Raw genomic sequence first — 26,271 nt, 5'->3', positions numbered from 1 at the left:
CAGGAGTGCGAGTGCAGTAGCACTCGCACTCCTGACCACTCGCGCTCTTTGAGTAGACCGGGGTTCAAGCCCCTGACTGCTGAATACGGTCGATCTGCCAACCCGCACTGGACCAGCATGGCAGATTAGGGTCTATTTCCTTCAGCATGAATTGTTGAGGAGGTTTCCATCCTGCAGTGGGTTGATAATGGCTGCACTTTTCTTTCTGCTTTTGCTTTGATTATGGCCAAAACATTGAAACATGCATAATAAGGACAGTAGGCATTTAAAAGAAAATGATTAGTTAGGAAAAATATTAAATTTTCAAAAAAATGATAAACCCATAAAAACTTTGTTGGTATATAGATGCCCTTTAATTTTCATTAGTTTTTATGGGTTTATCAGTTTTTGAAAGTTTCAAATTTTGCTTCTTAATGAATCATTTGTTTTTAAATGATTAGTTAAAAATAAAAAATTTCAAATAGCTAATTTTCCATTCATTCTTTCCTACCTCATTCCCTAATCTTAATTCATTGCCTCCCAATGCTTGAAGAAATCCATCAGAGTCAAAGTTCCTAGTTTCACCTTCTCTCTCTCTCTCTCTCACCCTTCATCAAGTAGCTCCTCATAAAGTATGGCGCCTCCGTAGCCAGGTGGGAAGGAGCAGCAGTGCGTAGCACACGCTTCTTGATTAGACCGGGGTTTGAGCCCATCACCACCAAATACGGAGGATGCGGAAATGTCAGGGAATGACCACCGCATATTCCCGGAGCAATATGGCCTTAGTTGCTCATGCTCCTAAAAACCAAATAACAACAACATCCTCATAAAGTTGGAATTCACTCAATTAAATAAAGCATTAAAGCAGGTATTGAGTGTTCAGCTTTTAATGTATATCACCAACAGTTCTTCAGAATCATAGAGCTCTAATCCCAAACTTAATCAGTTATCCAGCTTAACAATCCTTTACTGAACTTTTTTTTGGAGCATCTCCCCTTGGAATCCAGTAAAGTCAGCAACACATTCAGTATATAACTTCCTTCATGTAGCATTCATTCAGTAAGAACTTACTTCATCACAGCCAACTGCTCTATCATCCACTACACTCATGACAGTGAAGCATTTTCAAAATACCCTTCAAGAAACTGTTTTTTCCCATCATTGGTCTCTCTGAACATTTAGTGAATGTGATCATATGATAATACTACTTGAAATTAGCAAACATACAATGGTCTATGGACTGTAAGCTTGATCTCATATTAGAATAAAGAAGATGGATGACATCATTCCATCTTCACCATGCAAGCACTAATGCATTTTATCAAGATTGTCTGGGTGATCTGGACCATTTCTGATGAACCACAATGCCTTCTCAGCCAAGCCAGGATTAAGCTATTGGTTATATCTTTTGAGGTTATGATAGGCATCATAGTAAGATCTAATATTTCTTATATATATTGAGGATACAGCTTTAATAGCTTTCACAGGCCAGCTGTTAGATAGTTCACTAGATCAACCCTACCAATAACTCTAGCAAGTATCTGAATCAGTTAATGTATTATCTAAATGTCTCTACTCTGCTAGTTTGTTGCTGGATGGGGTCCTAGCTGCCATGTTACATCAAAGAGCTGATTATATCCTTAATGCATGAATTTTATCAATTCATATATGTCCAACATTCCCCCCCCTTCCAACCCAAAACTGAAAGAATCTTGATAATTGGTCACATTAAAATTAAAATTCTAGTATGTAGGTCATACTATTCTTTCTAGCTGATGAAGGAACACTCTGTTCCAAAAGCTATTCATGTATTTTAGCACTTGCAATACTATTCTTTTTACAGTTTTCTCTATTTTTGACTGCACACACACACACACACACACACACACACACACACACACACACACACACACACACACACACACACACACACATATATATATATATATATATATATATATATTTTTTTTTTAATAAAAAACAAGAAAAAAGTTACTTGTTGACATTAGACTTTAATTTGTGTAGACTGCAATTTTTTTGGGAAATACATTTGAAGGAAGGTTGTCCCAGAGAATGGAAGTAGAACAGATAAATGAGAGAAGAGGAAACGTTAGCTCTGTGAGTATTGGAGTTGGACAAAGAATGGATGCTTACTTATAGCAGCACATATTTGGACTAGTTTGGAAGAATGTAGTGAAACAAATGTTGACAATTGAGAAGAACAGCACCCATGGATGTATCTGTAAAAAGGCAAATAGAAACTGAAACTTAGCAGAAACTGAATATCTATGAAACAGAGTGAGAGATTTTGTAAGAGATGGATCATTAATCAATGTGACTGTTGTCATTTAAATGGAGTCCAGAAGCTTTAAAGAGGGTACCATCCCAGATGTGTGAACAATATTCCATGGTGGGACAGATTTGAGATTTGTACAAAGTGAGTAGTTGTTCACAAGAAAAGTGATGTCAAGAGCAAAAACGAAAACTCAGTTTTTTTTTTTTTTTATGCAGGAGAAGCAGTATTTATGATGTGCTTATACTAAGAGAGATTAGAAGTGAGGATCTTTTTTATAAAGGTGGGAATATATTGCTCACTGGCTGCAATAGTGGCACAACTCAAAATTCTTAATTTTTGAGTTAGCACAACAAATGAGGTTGGGATAGTGGACTCGACATTTACATAAAAACAGTAAAAAGTTAGTTCAATATTTCTTCACTAGCTAGCACAAGTGTCATTATGCCATTTGAGTTTTTACTGCATCGAGAATCGTCAATAGTGGCACTTCTTCAGTGTGCCTCCAACCTTGGGAGTGAATGGAGAGTGGTCAGTATGTAACAGTGACCCTTTTTGAGTTGTGCCAGTATTGGAGTGTAATGCAACCTTTTTGTCTATAATATCAGCTGGCATTATTCTGGTTGAGCCGCTATTGTACTCAAAATTTATTATAACAACCAACATGTATGCTGCGGCGAACTTTTGAATCAAAACCATTTCACACAAATTTCTTGTTGTAGATCATACTCTAAAACAAGGATGACTATGCACACTGAATATTAATATAGAAAATTATTAAAATATCGCTCAAATCTGGTCCTGTATTCATCCCATCACAATACGTTACATTAGCTAAAACTGCCAGAAGGACAAGAAACCCTTTCAAGGTGACAGAGATGAGACATTACAATTTTTACAACCTGAAAGATTTGGCCCGAAGAACTTCTGTGAAAATTAGTGAAAATACTGGTGAAGTGGAGTTCAACTTCAATGACATTACTATCATTAAAGTAGAAAAGCAGCATTTAGACTCTTTCCTTTATAAAACATCATACAAACAGGATAATTATAAATCAGTTAATGTTAAAGCTAGTAAAACAAGAAACCTTTGAAATCATTTGTAGATTTTGAATTGAAAATGTCTACAAGAGTTCCAGTCCAATTTTGAAAAAGAAGCACAGTGACCTCCAATGGTTGTTGAACAATAACACAATTCTTAAATGCCATACCAGTTTTTATAACAGTCTTAAAGCTAATTTGCAGAAGGATTAAATTTTTCTAAGAATGACTAAATTCTTCCAAATTTTTGCTTGTTTGACCACCAATAATTTCATACTAACTTCTTGTTCTTATTTATGCTTTACCACAATTATGTTCTCAAAGATAAAAATGTAGTTAATATATGTTCCTGAGTTTAAACATATAAATAAAGTTCTTGTTTAATGTTTTTTTTTTTTTTTTGTTTTTTTTGTTCTTCATTCTAATCGCCTTTGATCTTTAGGAGAATCAAATCACAAATTTTGAATGTTTGTTTGTTGGTGCAATAGTGGCACAATTCAAAGGCGTGTTAAATTTTTGAAATTCTGGTTACCCATAAGGAAATGTTGATCAAGCCAGCCTAATTTTGAGTACCACTGGGTATGATGAGATGAATCACAATATACTTCAGCAATCATATAATTTCTTCAATTCTAAAGAAACTAATTTTTAAAGCCAAATTTTTCTTATCGATTTTCTCATAATTACAATTTTTGAGTTATGCCACTATTACAGCCAGTGAGCGACATGATCTTGTCTAGAAATGTGAGTGACATCAAAGGTAAGCGCAGAAACAGTACACCCATCTCAATCTTGCAGAAGGATTCAAGTTAACTAAATTTTCTTCTCCATAGTGGAGAAATACCTGAAAATTACATTTAAGGAATTAGTGGTGGATATTTGAGAAGTTGTGGATTTTTTTTTTTTTTTTTTGAGCAAGGTTTCTTAAATTGGAAGGTGGAATGCAGTGTGCTATCATCAGCAAAACTATGAATAGGACCTTCTAGGAAGAAGATCTTTAATGTACAAGAGAAACAGAGTGGGCAAAAGGACTAAACCTTGGGGAACATCAACATTAGTGAAGGTGTTATAAGACAAAGAGCTGGCTACCATCAACCATAGTAATTAGTCAGAGAGACTGGACACAGTAATCAGTCATTAAAGTCTTTCAAGCTTCTACCCAATTGCAAACAGCCAGTAATCCATAAGAAGGGAGCTTGTTTTGGCATAAGAGTTGTTGCCAAACATAACCAATAGCCTTAGAAATGTCTAGAGCAACTGCTTCAGTTTCAGCAAGCTTTTCCATTAAATTTGTTCAAAAAAATTAGTAATTCCAATTTATCACCAGTGGATTGACATTGACAGAATGCATATCGATGATTATTGAGCAGACAAAGATTTGAAATATTTTAAGAGTTGGTGGTTGATTGATTTCTCTATTACTCAGGAAAGAGTAGAGCTAAGTGCAATGGGAAGGATTTGCCCCACCTTTTCTCACACCCAATGAGTATCAGCTGTCTTTAATGTGTAATCATTTTCCCACTATTCTATCAGTGCACCTACAAAAGGCAAATAAGTGCATCAAATTCCATTTTTACTGTAAATTACATACATAACTATTTCATTAATATAATATACTTATTACCTTAATATTCCAATAGATTTTTCCCAGTGACTATGGAAATCATAGATGTGGCAACAAGATGGAGAGTTACCATTATTACCATCTCAAGCTTTTCTGTTACTATATTATTGACAGCAGCAGCACCTAAAGCATACTTCACATTTGTGAAAAAAAAAAAAAAAAAAAAAAATCCTAAAAATGGTGCAGCCACTGTAAATATGCTATGCCTCTCAAGTAGTGTGCTCAATGTGCTAAAGCAATTCTTCTTAAAATGACAGCTCAATCCTACATACCAGTTATTTTAAAGTGTCCCAACAATTAAAAATATAATGGATTTTGTTGGGGTCATAGGAAAAGGTATGTAAAGGCCAATAAAGTTGTACTATGTATCACCAGAAATTGAAAAATCAATTTCTGTTGATACATAAAATGATGAAAAATAAATGATAAATATAAGGATATTTATAAACACATCAAATAAAATGATGAAAAACAAATTTATATACAATAAATTATACAGATTTTTATACTAATTAAACTAAGTACAAACTGGAAAGAACAAAATAATAATACTACAGATATAGTCAGAATAAAAAGACAATAGTTCACATTACCTGGCCAAACATTGGAGATGTACCATCCTAGAACACAATAGAGTACACTGGCCAAAAGCATCATAAGTAATCCTAATGCAAAACTCATATCATCTTGAGGAATAGGACTAAGTAATACATTTTCCCATTGGATTCCTATACCTTGATCCTCAAAACGAGTAATATACAGGCAGCAATAACAGAAAGAAGTGGCAAATAAAAGGCACTGGAATTATAATTAAATGTAATTTAAAAGAAATGATTAAAAAAAAAGTTAAGTTGATCTTAATTTATAACAAACTTCAGAAATATAGATTTTTTTATTCATTTTAGAATAAGCATTAGCATATATGTAAGAAATCCAGCTTATACAGCATCAGCAAAAAAAAAAAAAAAAAAAAAGGAAAAGAAAGGAAAAAAGAAAAAGATGCTTCCTACTTCACTCCCTTCAAATAGTTTGTCTAGTTTTTATTTGAATTTATCTAAGCTATCAACATCCACAGCAACAGAGTTCAAGAATCAACCAATTGTTTCCTAAATGCAAACTTCTGCACATGTATTCTACAACCATCCATCCTCAATTTGAATTTGTGTCCCCTCATGTGTGAGCAAACAGGAAGATTCCCATCAGCATTGAATTTGGTCAATCAATTCAGAGCCTAAAACACCTCAATAAGATCACCTTACAGATGCCTAGTCTCCAGATGCTGCAATTTGCAGAAATGAAGCCTTTCTTAGTAAGAGCACACCTTTGTTCCCCTCACCAATCTCATTGCCCTTCTCTGTACTCATTCCAGCAGTTCCACATCCTTCCTAAAATGAGTTCTCCAGACCTGTATGCAGTACTCAAGATGTGGCCTGACTGTTGCCTCATATAATGAGACAATTACCTCCTTATCTCTGCTAGCAAAATTCCTGTTGTGGTTTGTTATTTGTTATTTGGTTTTTAGGAGCATTAGCAACTAAGGCCATATTGCTCAGGGAATATGCGGTGGTCATTCCCTGACCTTTCTGCATCCTCTGTATTTGGTGGTGACGGGCTCGAACCCCGGTCTAATCAAGAAGCGGGTGCTATGCACTGCTGCTCCTTCCCACCTGGCTACGGAGATGGCGCAAAATTCCTGTATACCATTGACAAAACCCCGAGCTGCCCTGGTAGCCTGCCTTCATTGCTCAGAGAACTTCATATCCGACTACACAATTACCCCCAGATGTTTTTCATGTCAACTACGCTGAGTGCAGTACCACACAGTTGGTACATTACTGTTACTCACATGCAGTACTTTGCATTTGTCAATGTTAAACTTTAGTTAGCACTTCTCAGCCCATCTGCTTAGCTTTTCTAGATCCTGTTGCAGTAGCATACTGTCATTACTGTCGTTAACCCCCCCTCCCAACCTTTGTACCATCTGCAAACTTGGACATTAAGCCTGATATGCCTTCATCAATATCATTGATAAATATAAAAAGCAACAATGATCCCAACACCGAACCATGGCAGATTCCACTAATAACATTAGTCAGTGAAGAACAGGGTCCATTGATTACCACCCTCTGTCTTCTTCCATTCAACCATCCCTTTATCTACAGCAGAAACCTGCCCTTAATGCCACACTGCTATAGTTTGTACAGCAGTATCAAAAGCTTTCCTGAAGTACAAGTATATGATATCAAAATTATTTTTTGCATCCAGTTCCTTTGTGACCACATTATAGTATCGAACAAGATTTCCCTTAACAAACCCATGCTGTGTCTAAAGTATACTTGCTGCCTTGTCTAGATGATCCTACATTACTGTAATTACTCATGTGATTACTGTGATCTGTAATTACTCATGTCACCCTTTAATCTAACCCCATTGAGAACTGGAAATACATTTGTACATTTCCATTCCACAGGGACCTCCCCTGAATCCAAGGATGCTCTCATAATTATGGCTTATTTCCTTTGCTGTCTCCCTTAATATAATTGGATAGATCCCATCCACCCCAGGTGCCTTCTTATATTTAACTTCAACAATCTCTTTTCCACTTTCCTCTCCCTTATTACAAAATCATTTAGCTTCCTGTTAGCAGGATCATCAACAATCAAATCATTGATATCGAGTGGACCATTCTGATTCATTCTAATGCTTCTGGTGTTTACTAAGTATAGAAGTCTTTGCTGTTTTTCTTTGCATCCTTTGCCAACACTTTCTCATAATCTGCCTTTGCTAGCGTGCCCGCCTTTGTGACTTGATTACAGACTAGTTTATATCTAAAATAGGCTGCTGTGTCACCCAACAATTTTATGCATCCCATGCATTTTTCTGCGAGTTCCATCAGTTCATCTGACATCCATTTAGGTTTTCATCTTGAAGATTATTTCTTAGATGGTGTGAAAAGCCTTGTAGCTTCTATGATTAATTCCTTGAATGCTTCCCATTTAGAATTGGCTAATGGTAACATCATCAGTTGGTCTCCACTGTATAGAAATCACTGCAGTCACCTTGAAAAGCAAAAACTCCCTTTACTTGACGGTAGTTACATATTTAAGTAAATTCCAAATTAAATTACTGCCACCTAGTGGTTCTTTTATCTGCAGATTTTTAATGTATGAATAATCATTGCTGATAATCCAATCAAGAGTATTACTCCATCTTGTTGTTGGTTTAACATGCTGTTGTTGAAACAGTCATCCAATAAATGCACAAAATCTTGCTAGTCTGTGAGTGACCAACCCAAAAGTTCCAGACAATATCTGGAAAGTTAAAATCCTCTATTATAAGACATTCTGATTTACTGATCCAGTCTATTTCTCTGTACAGCTGTTAGTTGTACTCATCAGAGTCATTAGGCCTATAATACACTATTACTCTCATTTTTGCTTTCCCAGTGCATAGGTCACACCAAACTGGCTCAACTTTGCACTGCTTTAGATTTTAAGTGCTTCTTAACTAAGCGCATAGCCCCCTCCCCCACCTCTCCTATCCTTTCTATCCTTTCTGTATACATTATATTCCCCATATTCAAAATTTGCATCCCTTGTAGCTGATTGACACCACATCACTGATATCCCAACAACGTCTGCATTTTAATATTAACTTTGAGACATGTTTTATTTCTTTAATTAATGGGATATTTTCTAACTTGTCATTAGTATTCCACACATTAAAGCAAATTGTTCATATTAACAAATGGCAGAAAAGAGATTCAACAATTATCAAAGTTGTCCTTTAGATCAAGACTAGAGACAATGGACCACTCCAAAAAGAGAGAGGTTGTTGTTATTGTTATTTGGTTTTTAGGAGCATTAGCAACTAAAGCCATATTGCTCTGGGGATATGTGGTGGTCATTCCCTGACCTTTCTGCATCCTCCGTATTTGGTGGTCACAGGCTCGAACCCCGGTCTAATCAAGAAGCATGTGCTACGCACTACCGCACCTGCCCACCTGGCTACGGAGGCGCCATAAGAGAGAGGTAGGAGACAGGAGTTAAAAAGGCAAATGCAGAGGAGTATAAGCACCACACACACACACACTGCAGATATTCTAATTTTAAACATAATAACTTATGAAATATATCTTATTGTTGGAAGAATAATTTTTTTTCTTGTTAGATATTTGAACAATACTTACAGCTAATATTTTTTCCCAGAATTCAAACTGTGCTTCTAGTGTAACAATAAGAACAAATGGCAGAAAAGAGATTAAATATATAATGATAGCTGTCAGTGCTGCCAGTGTAGCTGTTTTAAAGAAGACACTAATCAAATAGCTAGAACAAAAAATAAAACAGAAAAGAAACATGTATTCCATGATTGTAAATTTATATCTCACTCTCACACACACACACACACACACACACACACACACACACACACACACACACACACACACACACACACACACACACACACACACACACACACATAAACTATATATATAAACTGTATATATATAAACTGTATATATATAAACTGTAAAATCAGAAACATTAAAAATAATGATCATTTTTCTTTAATTCATGGAAAAAGTTCCTTTATATGTTGATTGTAGAACTATTTTCTCCTTTAGTCTCCCTTTCAGCCAAAAGAATATAAACTGCATAGATAATGCAATGGTCTTAATTGTTTCAACAGAAAAATCTTCCCTTTGGAATAACTTTCCTTGATATTACACTGCTTTCCAACACCCAGCCTCTCAAAAAGGTTAAATGCCCATTTGTTTAACAAATGAGACTGCAATGATGGCCTGTTTCAGACTAACTGGTTCATATTAAATTGTAAATGACTTCTAGCGACAACATGCAGATAAAACAGCTGCAAATAAGTTGTTTGATGTGGGCTGCAATGCCATACAAAATAAGATTTCAAAGTTGTAATATAGTTAAAACTAGCTGTTAAAAGTAGTGCAATACTAGGACAACTAGTTACAAAGGAAAGCGATCTTACTTCTGCTGGGAGAAGTAAGATCACTGCATTATCCATTATGCATTTTAAATCCTGCTAGCTACAAAAGCATATGACAGAGAAAAATAATCATTATACATCTTTATATATGTAAACAAGTTCAGTCATTTGTGGTTAACACTTATTGAAATGTACACTTCTAAAGTTTCTCAACTACTAGGTATACATCTCTAAAACTTGGAAAAATTTTTAAATCTGGTACTTCCCATCAATACACAAGGGGACTGAATTGTAGCAGGTTTACTGGGTATACATATAGATATCAATTAATGTAATAGGTTAAAATTGTACTTGAATATACTAAAAGCATAATTTCATCAGAGGGTTAGTATGCTCTGATATACTGGTAGTAGTAGTAGCAGGAATAGTAGTAGTGATGATGGTGGTGGCAAATGATGAAAGAAAGCAAGCTTGTGCAGCATTGGGAAAAAAAAAAAAAAAAAAAACCACTTCTCAATTCAAATGTCCATCCCATATAAGTTTATCTAGTACTTCCTTGAATTTATTCAAACTACCCAACTCAACATCAATTTGTTCCTACAATCAACCACCCTCTGGATGAAGACAAATTTATACATAAAATCTGCAACTATCCTTCCTCAATTTGAATTTATGCCCTCTCAAGTGTAGTCTGAGCAAGAAGAAGGAAGGAATCCATCAGCATTGAGCTTACTCGATCCATTCAAGGACTTAAATAACTCAATCATATCTCCTCGCAAGCAACTAGTTTCCAGAAACTGCAATTTACATAACTAAAGCCTTTTCTGGTAATAATACCCTTTTGCTCTCCTTATCAATCTTATTGTAATTCTCTGCATCCGTTTCAACAGAGCCATATGAAACACGAGGCTTCCAGACCTTTGTGCATCAAGTTGTGGCCTAATCATTGCCTTATAAAATGGGATAATCACATCCTTATCCTTGCTGGAAAAATTCCTGTATATCATTGAAAAACCCCATGAGCTGTCTTGAAAGCCTGTCTGCACTGCTCAGCAAAATTCATATCTGACTGCACAATTGTGAGATCTTTTTCATTCTACACTGCCCTGAGTGTAGTACAATACAGCTGGCTGGCACATTAATCTGGGATTACTGCTCCCCATATGGTGTATCTTGAATTTGTCAATAGTAAACTTCAATTGCCTCTTTTCAGCCCATTATCTAAGGCCTCCATAGCCAAGTGGTCAGGAGCAGAAGTGCAAGAGCACACGCTCTTTGAGTAGACCGTGGTTCAACACCCTGACTGTTACATACGGTCGATCTGCCAACCTGCACTGGGCCAGCGTGGTAGATTATGGTCCATTTCCCTCAGCATGAATTGTTGAGGGTGCTTCCATCCTGCAGTGGGTTGATAATGGCTGCAGTTTACCTTTTTTTTTTTTTTTTTTTATCTAATTTGCCTAGATCCTGTTACTGTGATTAACTCCTGCCAACCTTCATATAATCTGTGAACTTAAATATTATGCCTGATATGTCTTCTTCACCCCTGGGGGATTCCCTGCTAATAACATTGGTTCAAGAAGAGCGTGTCCATTGATAACCATGCTCAGTTTCCTCCCACTACCATTCCTTTATTCATAGCAAAAACTTGTCCTTAATACAACACTGCTCTAATTTGTATAGCAGTCTTTTATGTGCAACAGTATCAAAAACTTTTCTGAAATCTGAATATATGGTGGAAAAATTATTTTTTTGCATCCAGTTCCTTTATTACTCATAGTATCCAATCAGAGTCATCAGACAAGATTACCCCTTAACAAATCCATGCTGTGAATGCAGTATAACTGCATTCCTATCTAGATGATCCTGCATTACTTTTGCACATCTCCAATTCATAGAAACCTCTCCTGAATCCAGAGATGCTCTCAAAATCACGGCTAAAGGTTTGCTTATCTCTTTTGTGTAAAAAGATGTAAGCAAACGTAAACACATTGAATGCATCTGGCATTGATGAAATCTATCCAGTTATATTAAAGGAGGGAATCCAATGTTTTTACATTTAGCTTCAACAATTTTTCCTCCACTTCCTGTCAGTTATCACAAACTCATTCTGCTCCCCGCCAGAATTTGACTAGCTTTTGGCATCCCGACCCTGAAAAAATTCCTCATGTGTGAATGTAGATGTAAAATACCCATTCAGCTTGTTTGCAACTTGAGCATGCTCATAAAAAGTTAATCCATTCATATCTAGTGGAGCAATGTGATTCAACATTTTCTTTCTATTGTTTAAGTAAAGAAGTCTTTGCTGTTTTTCATTGCATCCTTTGCCAGAGACTTCTCATAATCTGCCTTAGCTTGCTTAACCTCCTTTGTGACTTGATTGCAACTAGTTGATATTTACCAGGGGGCATTAGTATCATCTGATAATTTATATATGCATCCCATGCACTTCCTTTGCCCCTACAAGTCTAATCAGTTCATCTAACATCCAATCTGCACTATGACTTTACCTATATCTCTTAGTTGTATATTAGTCTGTATAAAGCACCTAATATCTGTTACCTTTTATGATTACATCTCTGAATGCTTCCCATTTAGGATGTGCTGTTGGTAACTTCATTTGTTTGTCCCACTGTGTTGAATAAAAAAAACTGTTTGAAACCACTGCAGTCACCTTGGGAAAGCAGAAGCCCTTGACAGTATTGACATCTTTAAATAAATTCCACATCACTGTGATTACTGGCACCTAGTGGGTCTGTTCTGTTATCAGCAGATTCTTAATGCATAGCATGAAGGATCACTGCAAATAATCAGATAAAGAGTGTTTTCTCTCTAACATGCTGGTGTAGGAGAGACAACAAGAGAAAGCAACACACTTGTTAGCTGACTTAATTCAGTGAAGTCCAAAAGAAGTGATGGGTTCCCAAAGATGTGCTCTCCACATGAGGTACATCTTAGCAGACTGCAAACACTGTTAGCAGCAAGTCTAGATAAACCAAATTAAGTATGCCCATCATTAGCAGTCCATCAAGTATATATGATCATTAAATCAGAATACAGTCCAAGCTGAAACTCTTGGCAGCATACAACTTAACAGTGGAGATGCAACTAGGTAAAGAGAAGACATTGGGAGCTGAGGAAGGTAGCGCAGAGCAAACTCCCACCAGTAATCTGAACCAGTAACCACATCCTACATCTACTCTGCTAATAATATTTTGAAGACTAAAATGCTCAAGGTATAATACGTTATGGATTGAAATTAACTATATAATATCAGTGTAAATACACCATAGTTTACCGATAAGTTTAACTACATAAGTAGTGTAACTGCATCGTTTAGATTTTATCTCATATTGTGGCTACCTTCACAACGAGATACCAGGTATTGCACTACTTCAAATAAATAATACTTCTCTAGTAGAGGAGACTACTGTTATTTATTCTCAGTGGGGACCACCACCAAGACATGTTTTGGAGCTTGTTGGCTCACTTCATCAGTGGGCAGGCAGGTATCCTGGTAATGCAAACATGCCATCATAGTTTCAAAGTTTAACAACCCATAATGTATTATGCCTTGAGCATTTAGTCTTCAAAATATTATCATTATCTTCACCATTTGGCATCTCTCATATTGTGGAATTAATTTTGCAACCATGATGGCATGTTTGCATTACCGGGGTACCTGCCCGCCCACTGATGAAGTGAGCCAACAAGCTCCAAAACGCATCTGGGTGGTGGTGCCCAATGAGAATAAATAACAGTAGTCTCCTCTACTAGAGAAGCGTTATTTATTTGAAGTAGTGCAATACCTCGTTGTGAAGGTAGCCACAATATGAGATAAAATCTAGACTCTGCTAATAAATATTAGTCTGTTCTCTTCTTTAACTAAGTTATACTGATTTTCTGGACTTATCCACCTGTCTCTGTAGTTATTCATTATACTCATTACAGTAATTGGTTTAAAGCAGCCTACTATTCTCATTTTAGTTTTTCCAGTGCTTATATCACACTAAACTGATTCAACATCACACAGGTCACCTATGTCTACTGAATTCACTGCCCTAGATTTTATGTGATTTTTAACTAAGAGCATATATTCTTTCCCTCTCGGATGCTATTGGACTACGCATATATTCTTGCTCTCTCTCTCTCTCTCTCTCTGCTATTGGATCAATTGCTTATCAACTGATAAGCATGCCTGACTATAAAATTACACCTTTAGCACATTAAAATGGAATGCTGGCCTAATTGTATCATGCGAATTTTGACTACAAATGGTATGATGGTTTGTAATTTATATAGACAAATTACAAATAAAAACAAAAATGGAGTAAATAATAGAAAACGCTAAGACAGAAACTTAGATATGAGTCTGGTATAAGGGCTTCAAACCTGATAGATAGAATTAAATTTTAAAGAATGCTATGCTAATAACATAATGAAATTTGAACAAAGCAATGATGATAAATTTATACAGTGAAAACTTCATACCTTATGCACACCTTGCTAATACAAAATGACCCAACAAATGGTCAAATAACCTGTTGCAAGGTTGATGTGTTCACTAAGTTAAAATCTCCATATGAAGAAAAAAAATTAATAATAAAAATAAAAATAAATAAAAATTATACCACAAGGAATATACAAGTAGTGGAAAAAGAATGGAAACACCTGATATAAAAGTAGTAGTTTTTGTAATAGCTGTATAACCTATTTATGAACATGCAGTGATGTTTTTTTTTTTTTTTGTTTCTTGCAGATAGTACTGCAAAGAAAATATGATAAAAGCTGATGTTTTATTTAGATGTGAAACAAAATGATACATGAAGAAAATGACTTGACCTTTCTGAATTCCAAAGAGGTCAAATTGTTAGTGAATATTTAACAGGGTGCATTGGTGACTGAAACTGCTGACTTGTGTAATGTATCCAAAGCAACTGTATCAAAAGTTATGTCTGCATTCACCAATATGGAAAAACAAAATATGATAGAGCAAATTGTGGCAGAAATTTGAAGCTGACTGAAAGAGACTGCTGGACACTGAAATGGATTGTAGCCTGAAGACATAAAACTGCTGCTCAAAATATAACTGTAGAACTTAATGTGAGTCTCAGCAATCCAGTGTCTAGCATTATCAGGGCACATGATGCAAGAAGGCAAGCTTATATAGCATCAGCCAAAAAAAAAAAAAAAAACACAGACCCTTCTCATTTCACCCATCCACTAGCTCCAAATGTTTGTCTAGTTCTGCCTTGAATCTGTTTAAGCTATCAACTTCTACAATGACAGATGGAAGTTGGTTGCAGCAATCAACCACCTGCTGGCTATAGGCAAACTTTCACACATCTATCCTAAAACTGTATTTCCTCAATTTGAATTTATGCTCTCTCAGGCGATTATTCTGAGCAACAGGAAATATCCCATCAGCACTGAGCATGCTCAAACCATTCAAGGCTTTATACACCTCAACCAGATCACCTCGCAGGTGCCTAGTCTCCAGACACTGTAATTTACAAAATTTAAGCCTTTCTTCGTAAGAGCAACCCTTTGTTCCATTCACTAATCTTGTTGCCCTTCTCTGTACTCGTTTCAACAGCTCTACATCCTTCTTAAAATGAGGCCTCCAGACCTGTAAACAGTACTCAAGGTGTGAACTTACTATTGCCTTATACAAGGGGATAATCACCTCCTTATCCCTGCTAGAAAAATTGCTGTGAAAAAATTATTCAGAAGACACCATGAGCTACTCTTGTTTCCATGTGCAACAGTATCAAAAGCCTTTCTAAGATCCAAATATACGATATCAAAATTATTCTTTGCATCCAGTTCCTTTGTGGGTACGTCATAGTATCCAATCAAATTGGTCAGACAAGACTTGCCCTTAACAAACCCATGCTGTGTCTGAGCTATAACTCAAGTCTTGTCTAGATGATCCTGCAATGCTTCTTTAACTAGTGATTCCATTAATTTCCCTAGGACAGAAGTTAAACTGACAGGTCTGTAATTACCTGTGTCTCCCCTCGATCCTCCTTGGTGGATTGGTGTCACATTTGCACATCTCCAGTCCATGAGTACCTCCCCTGAGTCCAAGGAAGCTTTCATAATTATGGCTAAGGGTTTGCTTACTTCCTTTGCCGCCTCCTTTATTATAACTGGATAGATTCCATCCACTCCAGGTGCCTTTCTTATGTTTATCTTCAACAATTTCTCCTCCACTTTACTCTCAGTTATTACAAGATTATCTAGCTTACTGCCAGAGTTGAATACACCTCTGGCATTCCCTCCCTGAATAACTTCTCATGTATGAATCTACATTCATATATGAGAAATATTCATCTAGTTTGATAGCTCCCTGAGAAGGATCATCAACAGTTGAACCATCGATATCAAGTGGGCCAATCTGATTCAACCCCTTCCTTCTAGAGTTTACATAAGTAAAGAACTCTCTGTTGTTTTTCTTTGCATCCTTTGCCAAAGATTTCTCATAATCTGCCTTTGCCTGCCTAACCTCCTTTGTGACTTGGTTACAGACCAGTTTATGTCTATCATAGGCTTCTGTCACCTGTTAATTTATATGTATCCCATGCATTTTTCTTCTCTGTCACATGTCTAATTAGTTCATCTGACATCCATTTAGGCCTAAATCTTGAACAATATTTCTTTGTTGGTATGAAAAGCCTGGTAGCTTCCAAGATTAATTCTTTGAATGCTTCCCATTTTGAATTTGCTGTTGGTAACATCATCAGTTGGTCCCACTGTATAGAATTTAAATACTGTCTCAGACCACCACAGTCACTTTAACAAAAGCAAAAACCCTTTCCTTTACCCCTGATGGTAGTTACCTCTTTGAGTAAATCTCACTTCAGCGCACTGTGATCACTTGCATCTAGCGGTTCCTTTATCTGCAGATTTTCTTAATGCATGAAGAATCACTACTGATAATCAAATCAAGAGTATTACTCCCTCTTGTGGCCTCCCGAACATGCTGCTGTAGAAAACAATCCAATAAATCCACAAAAGCCTTGCTAGTGTGTGAGTTACCAACCTACAAATTCCAGTCAATCTTTGGGAAATTAAAATCACCCATTATAAGACAATCTGATTTACTGGCCCACTCTATTTCTCTGCTTAATCGCTCATTATACTCATCACTTCCATTAGGCCTATAACATACACCTACTCTCATTTTTCCTTTCCCAGTGCTTATGTCACACCAAACAGACTCAACATTGCATTGCCCACCAACACCAATTGGATGCACTTCCTTAGATTTTATGTGTTTCTTAACTAACAGCATAATCCCTCCTCCCTTTTTGTCCTGTCTATCCTTCCTGTACACATTGTACTCCCCAAATTCCAATTCTGCACTGCTTATGCCTGTGTGACACCACGTCTCTGATATCCCAACAATATCGGTCTTTGATGTCTTGACTAGCATTTCTAGCTCATAAAATTTATTAACTATACTCCTAGCATTGGTGTACATGCAAGTATACATGCACCTGTTTCTACTCTTAGTTACCCTAACACAGCCCATGTATTTACTTGTTCAACTATAACTTCCAGCAGTCCTGGAAATCCCCATTGCCTTGCTTTCCAGGCTGCTGCTCAATTGCATTTCAATAGAAGCAGTGCAAGAATCAATTTCATCTCTGCCAGTGGCTACTATTAATCTATTAGTCATGTGTATCCCCCCAAAGCTAGCAGTTTTCTGACCTACCAAACTCTGCCTTGATAGCATCAGCAAATATCCTTGCACCCTTTCTATTTAAGTGTATCCCATCCATGTAGAAGCAGTCTCTCCTGTTAACAAGTACAGATCAGGCTGAAAAAAATTCTACCCCTTGAGCCTTGCACAATCTTTCCAGGGCCGAATTGATCGACAAGGCTCTCATCATCATCCTATCGTGTCTGGGCAGAATTGCAGACACTTTTAAATTCAATCCTAACTCACGGCTTTTTTTCAGCATTGACCTGTACTTGTTAAGTAATTAACCGGTCTCCTACTCTTAATATCAATAGTGCCAATGTGTACAACAATATCACCCTTTGTGCCCTTAAAAGATGATATCTGCTCTACAACATGATCAACCTTTGCCCCTGGCAGATATACCCTGTTCTTGTTCTACCTCTCCTTTTTGCACATATGTTCCCCATTTCCCTGACAATAGAGTTACCAACAGCAACTGGTTCTTTTGGGACCAGTGCATTCTGCCTTGGGGGCTGCTGCTGCTGTGTTGTGTGATGTTCAAGTGCAAGCTCTAGCATTGATGTGGGTAGCTGAGAGCTTGATGGGCCCTCAAGTCTAGCAAATAGTATTGCAAGAAATTTATAAAACTGAAATATATGGCACAGCTGCTATTGTTAACTTACTTGTTACTGACGGCAATGCTAGAAAGAATAAAATGCAGTTGTCTAAAGAGCACAAAACCTGGGCACTTGATGACTGGAAACATCAGTTTTCAGATGAATCCCATTTACACTTTTTCCAACATCAGTGAGAGTTTATGTTTGGTGAATGCCAAAGGAATCAGATCACCTTGACTGTCTTATGCCAACTGTCAAACATGGAGGGGGGGGAGGAATCAACAATGGTTTGGGAGCAATACCTTGGTATTCTTCAGGTCCTCTCATCACCCTGATTGGGAGAATTACTCTCATTGATTACTTCAATATTCTGAGTGACCAGGTTCATCCCATGATGCAAACATTATTTCCCACAAACGATGCCACATTTCAAGATGATAATGCTCCAATACACACAACTCAAACCAAGATTGTACAATCTTGGTTTGAGGGGCATGAAACTGAGGCTAAGCATCTCTCATGGCCTGCACAATCACCAGACTTAACCATTATTGAGCCGCTGTGGGCATATTTGGAGAGGAGAACAAGAAACAGATTTCTGCCACCTTTTTCCCTCAAGGAGCTTGAAACATTCTTCCATGAAGAATGGGCCAATTCCTCTTAAGACAGTTCATGATTTATTTGAATCTATTCCATGCAGAAGACAAGCTGTTTTAAAGGCAAAGGTAGCCCAGCACCATATTAGTGAAATTTGCTTGTATCTCTCATCACAGGTATTTCCATTATTTTTTCCACCCCTTGTATATCTTGCAGTTATCAATATAATTAGCAGTTATTAATTATTAACTTATTAATTATTAATTATTAGTCAAATTCCCTGCAGAACTACATATGCTAAATGATATCATAAACAATGTCATACTCACCAGTACATTAATATGAGAATGGCAAATACCATTAAAAAGAGGATAAGTATAACAAAGTCTGAATAAGGTAAAATTCCACCCAACTTTAATATCACTGCAGTAAAAAATACTGCTACTGTAAGAATAATAAGTCCAGCTATAAACCATGCTGTCCATCCCACCCATGGCCTCAGACCCATAACTCTCATAATCTGAAAAAAAAAAAAATAATAATAAATAAAATAATAATACAGAAGAGAATTAATATTTTTGGTAATTAATTTAAATAAAATATAATATAATATAAATAAATAAATATACAAGTACCAAACCAGAATACTCTGGATATAATACAAGCTCATTGCATTTAGAATAATGTTTGCTCTAAATGCAATGTCAAAAAGTTTGCAATATCTAGCTCGCCAATCACACAACAATCATGCAGATTTTTCCATAGGTGTTTGATACAGCTGTATATGTTATGTTTGCCATTTAAATTTTTTTTTCTAATATACTGTATAACTACTTAACATTTTCGTAAGCAAGATAGACCAATGTATATTGTACTAAAGGTGTTAAATACAGTTACAGAGAAATTTGTTCCTGTTTTGTTCCTGCAGTGAGCAAAGTTTTCTGACAATAAAGCACAGTTCAGGTGTTTTCTGATACAGTACAGTTCAGGTGTTTTCTGATACAGTACAGTTCAGTGTTTTCTGATACAGTACAGTTCTAAACGTGTGTTATTCACAAAACCTGAAAACTGAAATTTTCCCACAGAAAATTTCCATGTAACAAAGGGAATCCTTTTGTGACATTACCCAACTTTTTATAAGTATGAATACAAATAATAAATGTAATCAATCATGTATAAAGTATGTGATAGTTCTCTATAATAACTATTATAATAGTTATAAAGCACTATCAAAATAATTATAACAGTTATAATTACTTTGACATTCCATTCTCACTGTGCTGTTATCACTCTTCTCTATGTTTCTTTACAGCACCCATCACTTGTCACTGACCTTGCTTTTATCAACAATTTTAAGGAAGAAACAAATCAAAAATCCTTGAAAATCTTTAAAAAAAAACCCAAAAAACTTTCTACAGTGTAGGCACAATTTTTCAATGTCTTGTCAAGTGCTCCAATGAGTGCTCCAATGGAGCACTTGACTAGTGATATAATCATGGATCAATATAAGTTGATGACTACCTTTACAAGCAGCCTTCCTTATCAATTAGTAAACATTGCCATCTCTATCAACAAAAATTATCAAACAGCAATGAGAGACAAGTAGTAGGTAGACTTCATTTAGTTCACTTCAACATGTCATGGATGTTGAAGTGAACAGTTAAACAACATTTGCAGCAAAACCTTTATGGAACAGTATTTGATTTTCTTTTATGTTTAAATATATCCAAATGTACTGCAGCAAGGTCATACTAAGGAGAAACATTTTTCATTTAACTCAGCAATGACTGCACCCCAATAATAAAATATTTATATATAGAGCAGAGGTACATAGTTGTATTCAGGTGCAATCTCTCAAGTTTCAGAAATAAAAATAAATTTGATACTTTTCACTCTAACTTGCAATGCACAATATAAGTAACTGATAATTCAGTCTCATTCTTTTCTTGGAGCAGCATTAACTTGGTCTTGAACTTTACTCATACAGCAATTGATTTTCTTTTATGTTTAAATATATCCAAATGTCCTGTAGCAATGTTATACGAAGATGAAACATTTTTCACTTAATCCAGCAATGGTTGCACCCCCAATCATAACAAAATAGTTGCACCTATATCTAAAAGGGCGCATTATAGCCTTAGTTGCTAATGCACCAATAAAACCCAACAACCAACAACATATCTAAAAGGTGTCTTTCTTTCTTTCTTATTTTTAGATAATGTTTTTGATTTTCTGAATTCAGCTGCTACTGTTTAACTACTTACTAATCCAGTTAATCCAGTGTTTAACTACTTACTAATGGATTGCAATACTTATTAACCCTTTCCTGAAGTAAATGGTCCCTGGTTTGGCTGTTTTCTACTAAGCACCAGCTATGTAAAGTGAGTTTTTTCATGAAATTTTTGAAATTTCACAAAGAATTCCACTTCCCTACACAGTTCCTCATATGTGAATTGCAGGATTATCTAGACAAGACTGAAGTAATAATTCAGACACATCATGGGTTTGTTAAGAGAAAGTCTTGTCTGACAAATTTGATTGGATACTATGATGTGGTTACAAAGGAGCTAGATATAAAAAATTAATTTTGATATCATATACTTGGATTTCAGGATAGCTTTTGATACTGTTGCACACACACACACACCCCCAGGGGCTCACATCTGGTGAATATGAGCTTGGCAAACCCAGGGTCCTGAGCTGGATATCATCATTCTTCTCTTTCTTGCTTTCTTAGCGATTCCCTTCTACTTCTGACTCTCTTTCTCTCTCTCTCTCAGGGTAACACGGGAATTTTTTTTTTTTGGCTGGTGCAGCGTAAGCTTCAGGCTTCCTTGCATCATACTGCTAATAATAATAATAATAATAATAATAATAATAATAATAAAACTATCCAGCCCCACCAACTGGAAGTACTTCCTGCGCAACTGCACTAGTGACAACCCAGGAATGAAGGAAACGCCAAAGCATGAAGTGGAGCTTTGAAATGAATACGTACATCATGCGAGCATACTATGAAATAACCAAGCTAGAGACTGATATGACAATGTACAGGTCGCGACTACATACTAAGCGGTTGGAATGATAACCAGATATTCAGGTCACCGAACAGCGATTAGCGGACCAAAGAATAACCATTGTCACAAAGAACCTAATAGCTCCTGCCATCTTGGAAAAAATCAAGCAGGATGTCAGCAATCAACTACAAAGCACAAAGAATATGGTCCATATGGAACCAGTGGAGGAACAGCATACCATGGAACCATAGCAGGAAGAGCAAGAAGAAATACAACCCAGAATAGCTGAAGTGGAAAGAGACGAAGTCATGATATCCAGAATATAATTCAAAGGAATGGACCCCACAAGAACACACATGATACCTAAGCAGAGGCCAAATAAAATGCTGTGGAGAGTAACAGACCACCTCAATCAGCAAATAATGCCACATTACCTTGACAACAATGGTGCAACGCTGGAGGCTATCCACACAGCCGTATACTGTGCTGCCATAGCAGCTACTAGGATTAATGGAAAAGAAATGAGAGACCAGCAGCAGAAGAACCGAAAACAGAAGGAACCGCCAGCTTCGGAAAGAAGACTTCAGCAGAAGGTAGAAGAATTAAGAGTCAAGATAGATCAGTTGACCCTGTACCAACAGGGTAATAGAAGTAAGAAATTGATTGGAAACGTTAAGAACATCCTCAAGAGAGTCAGCAAACATGAGACCAGAAATCAGAGAACAGGTGAATACTTGGACACACTGAAGCAGAACCTCCTTGCACTCAGCAAGAGATTACACCGATACAAAGAGAGCTCCCAGAGGAAAATAAACAACCAAATCTTCTATGAGGACCAAAGAGCCTTCTACATGAAACTGGGTGAAGATGAGAAAGCAGGAAACAGACCACCCGAGATGAAGACAATTGAGGAGTTCTGGAGAAATATCTGGAGCAGTGAAGTAAGATATAACAATACAGCACCCTGGATAGAAGTAGAACGGAAGAAAACCAAGGACATACAAGAGATGAGCGAGTGGGAGATTCGAGAAGAAGTAAAATAGTCGATCAGGAACACCGACAACTGGTGAACCCAAGGATTGATAACATCCACAACTACCAGTACAAGAAGCTCTCTCTCTCTCTCTCTCTCTCTCTCTCTCTCTCTCTCTCTCTCTCTCTCTCTCTCTCTCTCTCACACACACACACACACACACACACCTAGCAGAGCAGTTCACTCAAATGATAAAGCACCCGGAGACAATCCCGAAGTTTCTCAATGAAGGAGTCACATATCTGAAGCCTAAAGATGAAGATACAAAAAAATCCAGTGAAATACAGGCCAATCACATACCTCCCAATGATGTACAAGATCCTGACCAGCTGCATAACCAAGAAGATATCACACCACTTAGAGAGTCAGAACAAAATGGCCGAACAGCAGAAAGGATGCAAGGAGCAATTGACAATAGATGCTGCACTTGTGGAGCAAGCCTTCAAGAAGCACTGCAACCTATACACGGCCTACATCGATTACCGCAAGGCCTTCGACTCCGTACCTCATAGCTGGCTAATAATTAAGAAATCCTGAAGATCTCCAAGGTGAATCTGATAGTGACAAACTTCCTAGGAGCAACAATGGCGAAATAAGTACCAACATTAAGGTTGAGAAAATCACAACCAGGCCAATCCCCATTAGAAGAGGAATCTTTCAGGGAGATGCTCTGAGCCCACTGTGGTTCTGTTTAGCACTCAACCCTCTATCAACCATGCTTAATGGCAGCAAGTATGGATATAACCTGAAAGAAGGAAGAAAGAACCTGTACACCTTCACCCACCTGATGTACATGGATGACATCAAGCTCTATGCGGCAATCGAGAAGCAACTCCAGCAACTACTCCAGATCACCGAAGAATTAAGCAAGGATATCAGGATGGAATTTGGTCTAGACAAATGCAAGACCCACGGATTGCGTCAAGGAAAATTAGTCAACCGAAACTACCAGCTGTAAAATGGTAGAGATCAAAGCCACAGCAGAGGGAGTGGCCTACAAATACTTGGGGATGATGCAGGCTCAGCAGTTAGAGCACAAGGAAATCAAGAAGTGCCTGACCGAAAAATATCATCAGAGACTCAAAAGCCTGCTGAAAGCAAAATTGAACAGAGGGAACACAGATAAAGCCCCAAACACCTGTGCAGCTCCAGTACTAGCATACACCTTCTGGGTCATAGATTAGACTAACACCGAGCTAGAAAAGATATCATGTGAAAGACAAGGACAATGATGACCAAGAGCCACCAACGCCACCCAAAGTCAGCAGTGGAGAGACTAACAATAGCTCGGAAAGAAGGAGGAAGGGGATTGATAGATCTGATAGAGCAACGGAAAACAGTGATAGTTAACCTGAAGAATTACTTCAAGAATAAAACAGCGCTCCACCGCCAGGCCACAAGGGAGATAGATAAGTGGTATACCCACTCAAATTAAGCGAGGAACCCCCTCCCACCCAGGTGGCACATGAAACAAAGTTAGAAAGATGGGCAAAGAAGACACTCCAGGGCAGACACTACAATGACCTCTATCAAGATCACATCGATAACATTTCTTCCAATGCATGGCTCACAAGCAGGATGCTCTTCCCCAAGACTGAATGAGTCATGCTGGCCATCCAAACCTAGGTAATCAACACCAGAAACCATAGAAAATACATTGCAAATGAGCCCGGAATGTCAGATGACACATGTCAACGATGCCACCTGGCCTCAGAAATGATCCAACACATCACCGCGGGATGCGAGGTAATCACCCAGACTGAGTACACTCATAGACATGACCAGGTAGCCAGGATAATACATCAGAAGCTAGCGAGGAAATACAAGTTATTTTGTTATTTTGGTTTTTAGCAGCATTAGCAACTAAGGCCATATTGCTCCGGGGATATGCAGTGGTCATTCCCTGACCTTTCCGCATACTCCGTATTTGGTGGCTCACGGGCTCGAACCGCGGTCTAATCAAGAAGCATGTGCTACTCACTGCTGCTCCTGCCCACCTGGCTACGGAGGCGCCGAAATACAAGTTGACCAGAGAAAGTGTACCATACTACAAGTACGAACCCCAGGCAGTACTAGAGACCGAACCCACAAACTGTACTGGGACCGCACCATAATAACGGATAAGACCATCCCGCACAACAGACCGGACATAACCCTTGTAGATAAGATGGATAAGGCTACCTATCTGATTGACATAGCAGTGCCCAACACCAGCAATGTCCAGAAAACCCATGAGGAAAAAATTAGGAAGTACATGAACCTGAGACATGAGGTAAAGGATATGTGGAATATGCAAGAATTATCGACCATCCCGATCATTGTGTCAAAAACCAGTATGGTGCCAAAGGCACTATATAGCAGCGTAGCAGCAATAGGTCGCCCAGAGAAGTCTCAATCCTGAACACCTGTAGGATAGTCAGAGATTTCCTCGATGAACAGTAACACCAGACATTACAACCACCTTGTGTACTTGGTAGCAGTAACCGCCATGGAGTGGAATCCCTCAATCAGGGAGAAATAATATAAAAGCAACAATAATAATAATGGAAGATTGCTGTACAAATTGGAGTGGTATGGCATTAAGGGCAAATTGCTACAATGGATAAAGGGATGGTTGAGTTGGAGACAACAGAGAGTGGTAATCAATGGATGGTACTCTTCATGGACTAATGTTATTAGTGAAGGTCCCCCAGGGTTCGGCATTGGGCCCACTGTTGCTTTCTATATATGTCAATGATATTTATGAAGGTATATCAGGCTTAATGTCCAAGTATGCATATGATACAAAGGTTGCAGACTGCAGGGTTGTTAATGACAGTAATGACAGTATGCTACTGCAATAAGATCTAGACAAGTTGGGCAGATGGGCTGAAAAGTGGCAACTAATTTTAACATTGACAAATGCAAAGTACTGCATATGGGTAGCAGTAACCCAAGAGAAACGTACCATGTGGTCCTACACCGAGGGAAGTGGAGAATGAAAAAGACATGGGGGTAATTGTGCAGCAGTCAGAAATGAAGTTCTCTGAGCAGTGCAGATGGGTTGCCAGAGCAGGTGCTGGAATCTTGTCAATGATGTACAGGAATTTTGCTAGTAGGGATAAGGAGGTGATTATCCCTTTGTATAAGGCAATGGTCAGGTCAAGCCTTGAGTATTGTGTACAGGTCTGGAGGCCTCATTTTAGGAAGGATGTAGAGTTGCTTGAGCAAGTACAGAGAAGGGCAACAAGATTGGTGAGAGGAATGAAGGTGGTCCTCTTACCAAGAAAGGCTTAAGTTCTGCAAATTGCAGCATCTGGAGACTACGCAGCTGCGAAGTGATCTGATATAAGGCTTTGAATGTTTTAAGCTGGCTCAAATCTGATGGGATTCTTCCTCTTGCTCAGATTATGAACCTGAGGGAGCATGAATTCAAATT

The 26,271-nt window shown here is 37.5% G+C and overlaps 1 protein-coding gene across 5 annotated transcripts in view; it reads right to left on the bottom strand.

The window, feature by feature from the left end:
• Positions 1-26,271, bottom strand: part of LOC150082988 (uncharacterized) — a 1,785,507-nt gene that overhangs the window by 490,398 nt on the left and 1,268,838 nt on the right. For 4 of the 5 annotated variants that reach the window (XM_090377722.1, XM_090377724.1, XM_090377726.1 and 1 more), the window contains 3 exons: positions 19,133-19,323; positions 9,127-9,265; positions 5,531-5,735 (listed from right to left, as the gene is read on the bottom strand). In XM_090377722.1, the coding sequence (XP_090233848.1) occupies positions 5,531-5,735; positions 9,127-9,265; positions 19,133-19,323 (535 nt within the window). The remainder of the gene's footprint in view (positions 1-5,530; positions 5,736-9,126; positions 9,266-19,132; positions 19,324-26,271) is intronic. The other variant, XM_090377725.1, reaches the window with a different exon arrangement.

Source organism: Mastigoproctus giganteus, chromosome 7 (assembly GCF_048544385.1).
Source record: "Mastigoproctus giganteus isolate SK-2022 chromosome 7, ASM4854438v1, whole genome shotgun sequence".
In the NCBI taxonomy this organism is placed as follows: domain Eukaryota; kingdom Metazoa; phylum Arthropoda; class Arachnida; order Uropygi; family Thelyphonidae; genus Mastigoproctus; species Mastigoproctus giganteus.
This window is presented reverse-complemented; position numbering and strand designations above follow the sequence as displayed.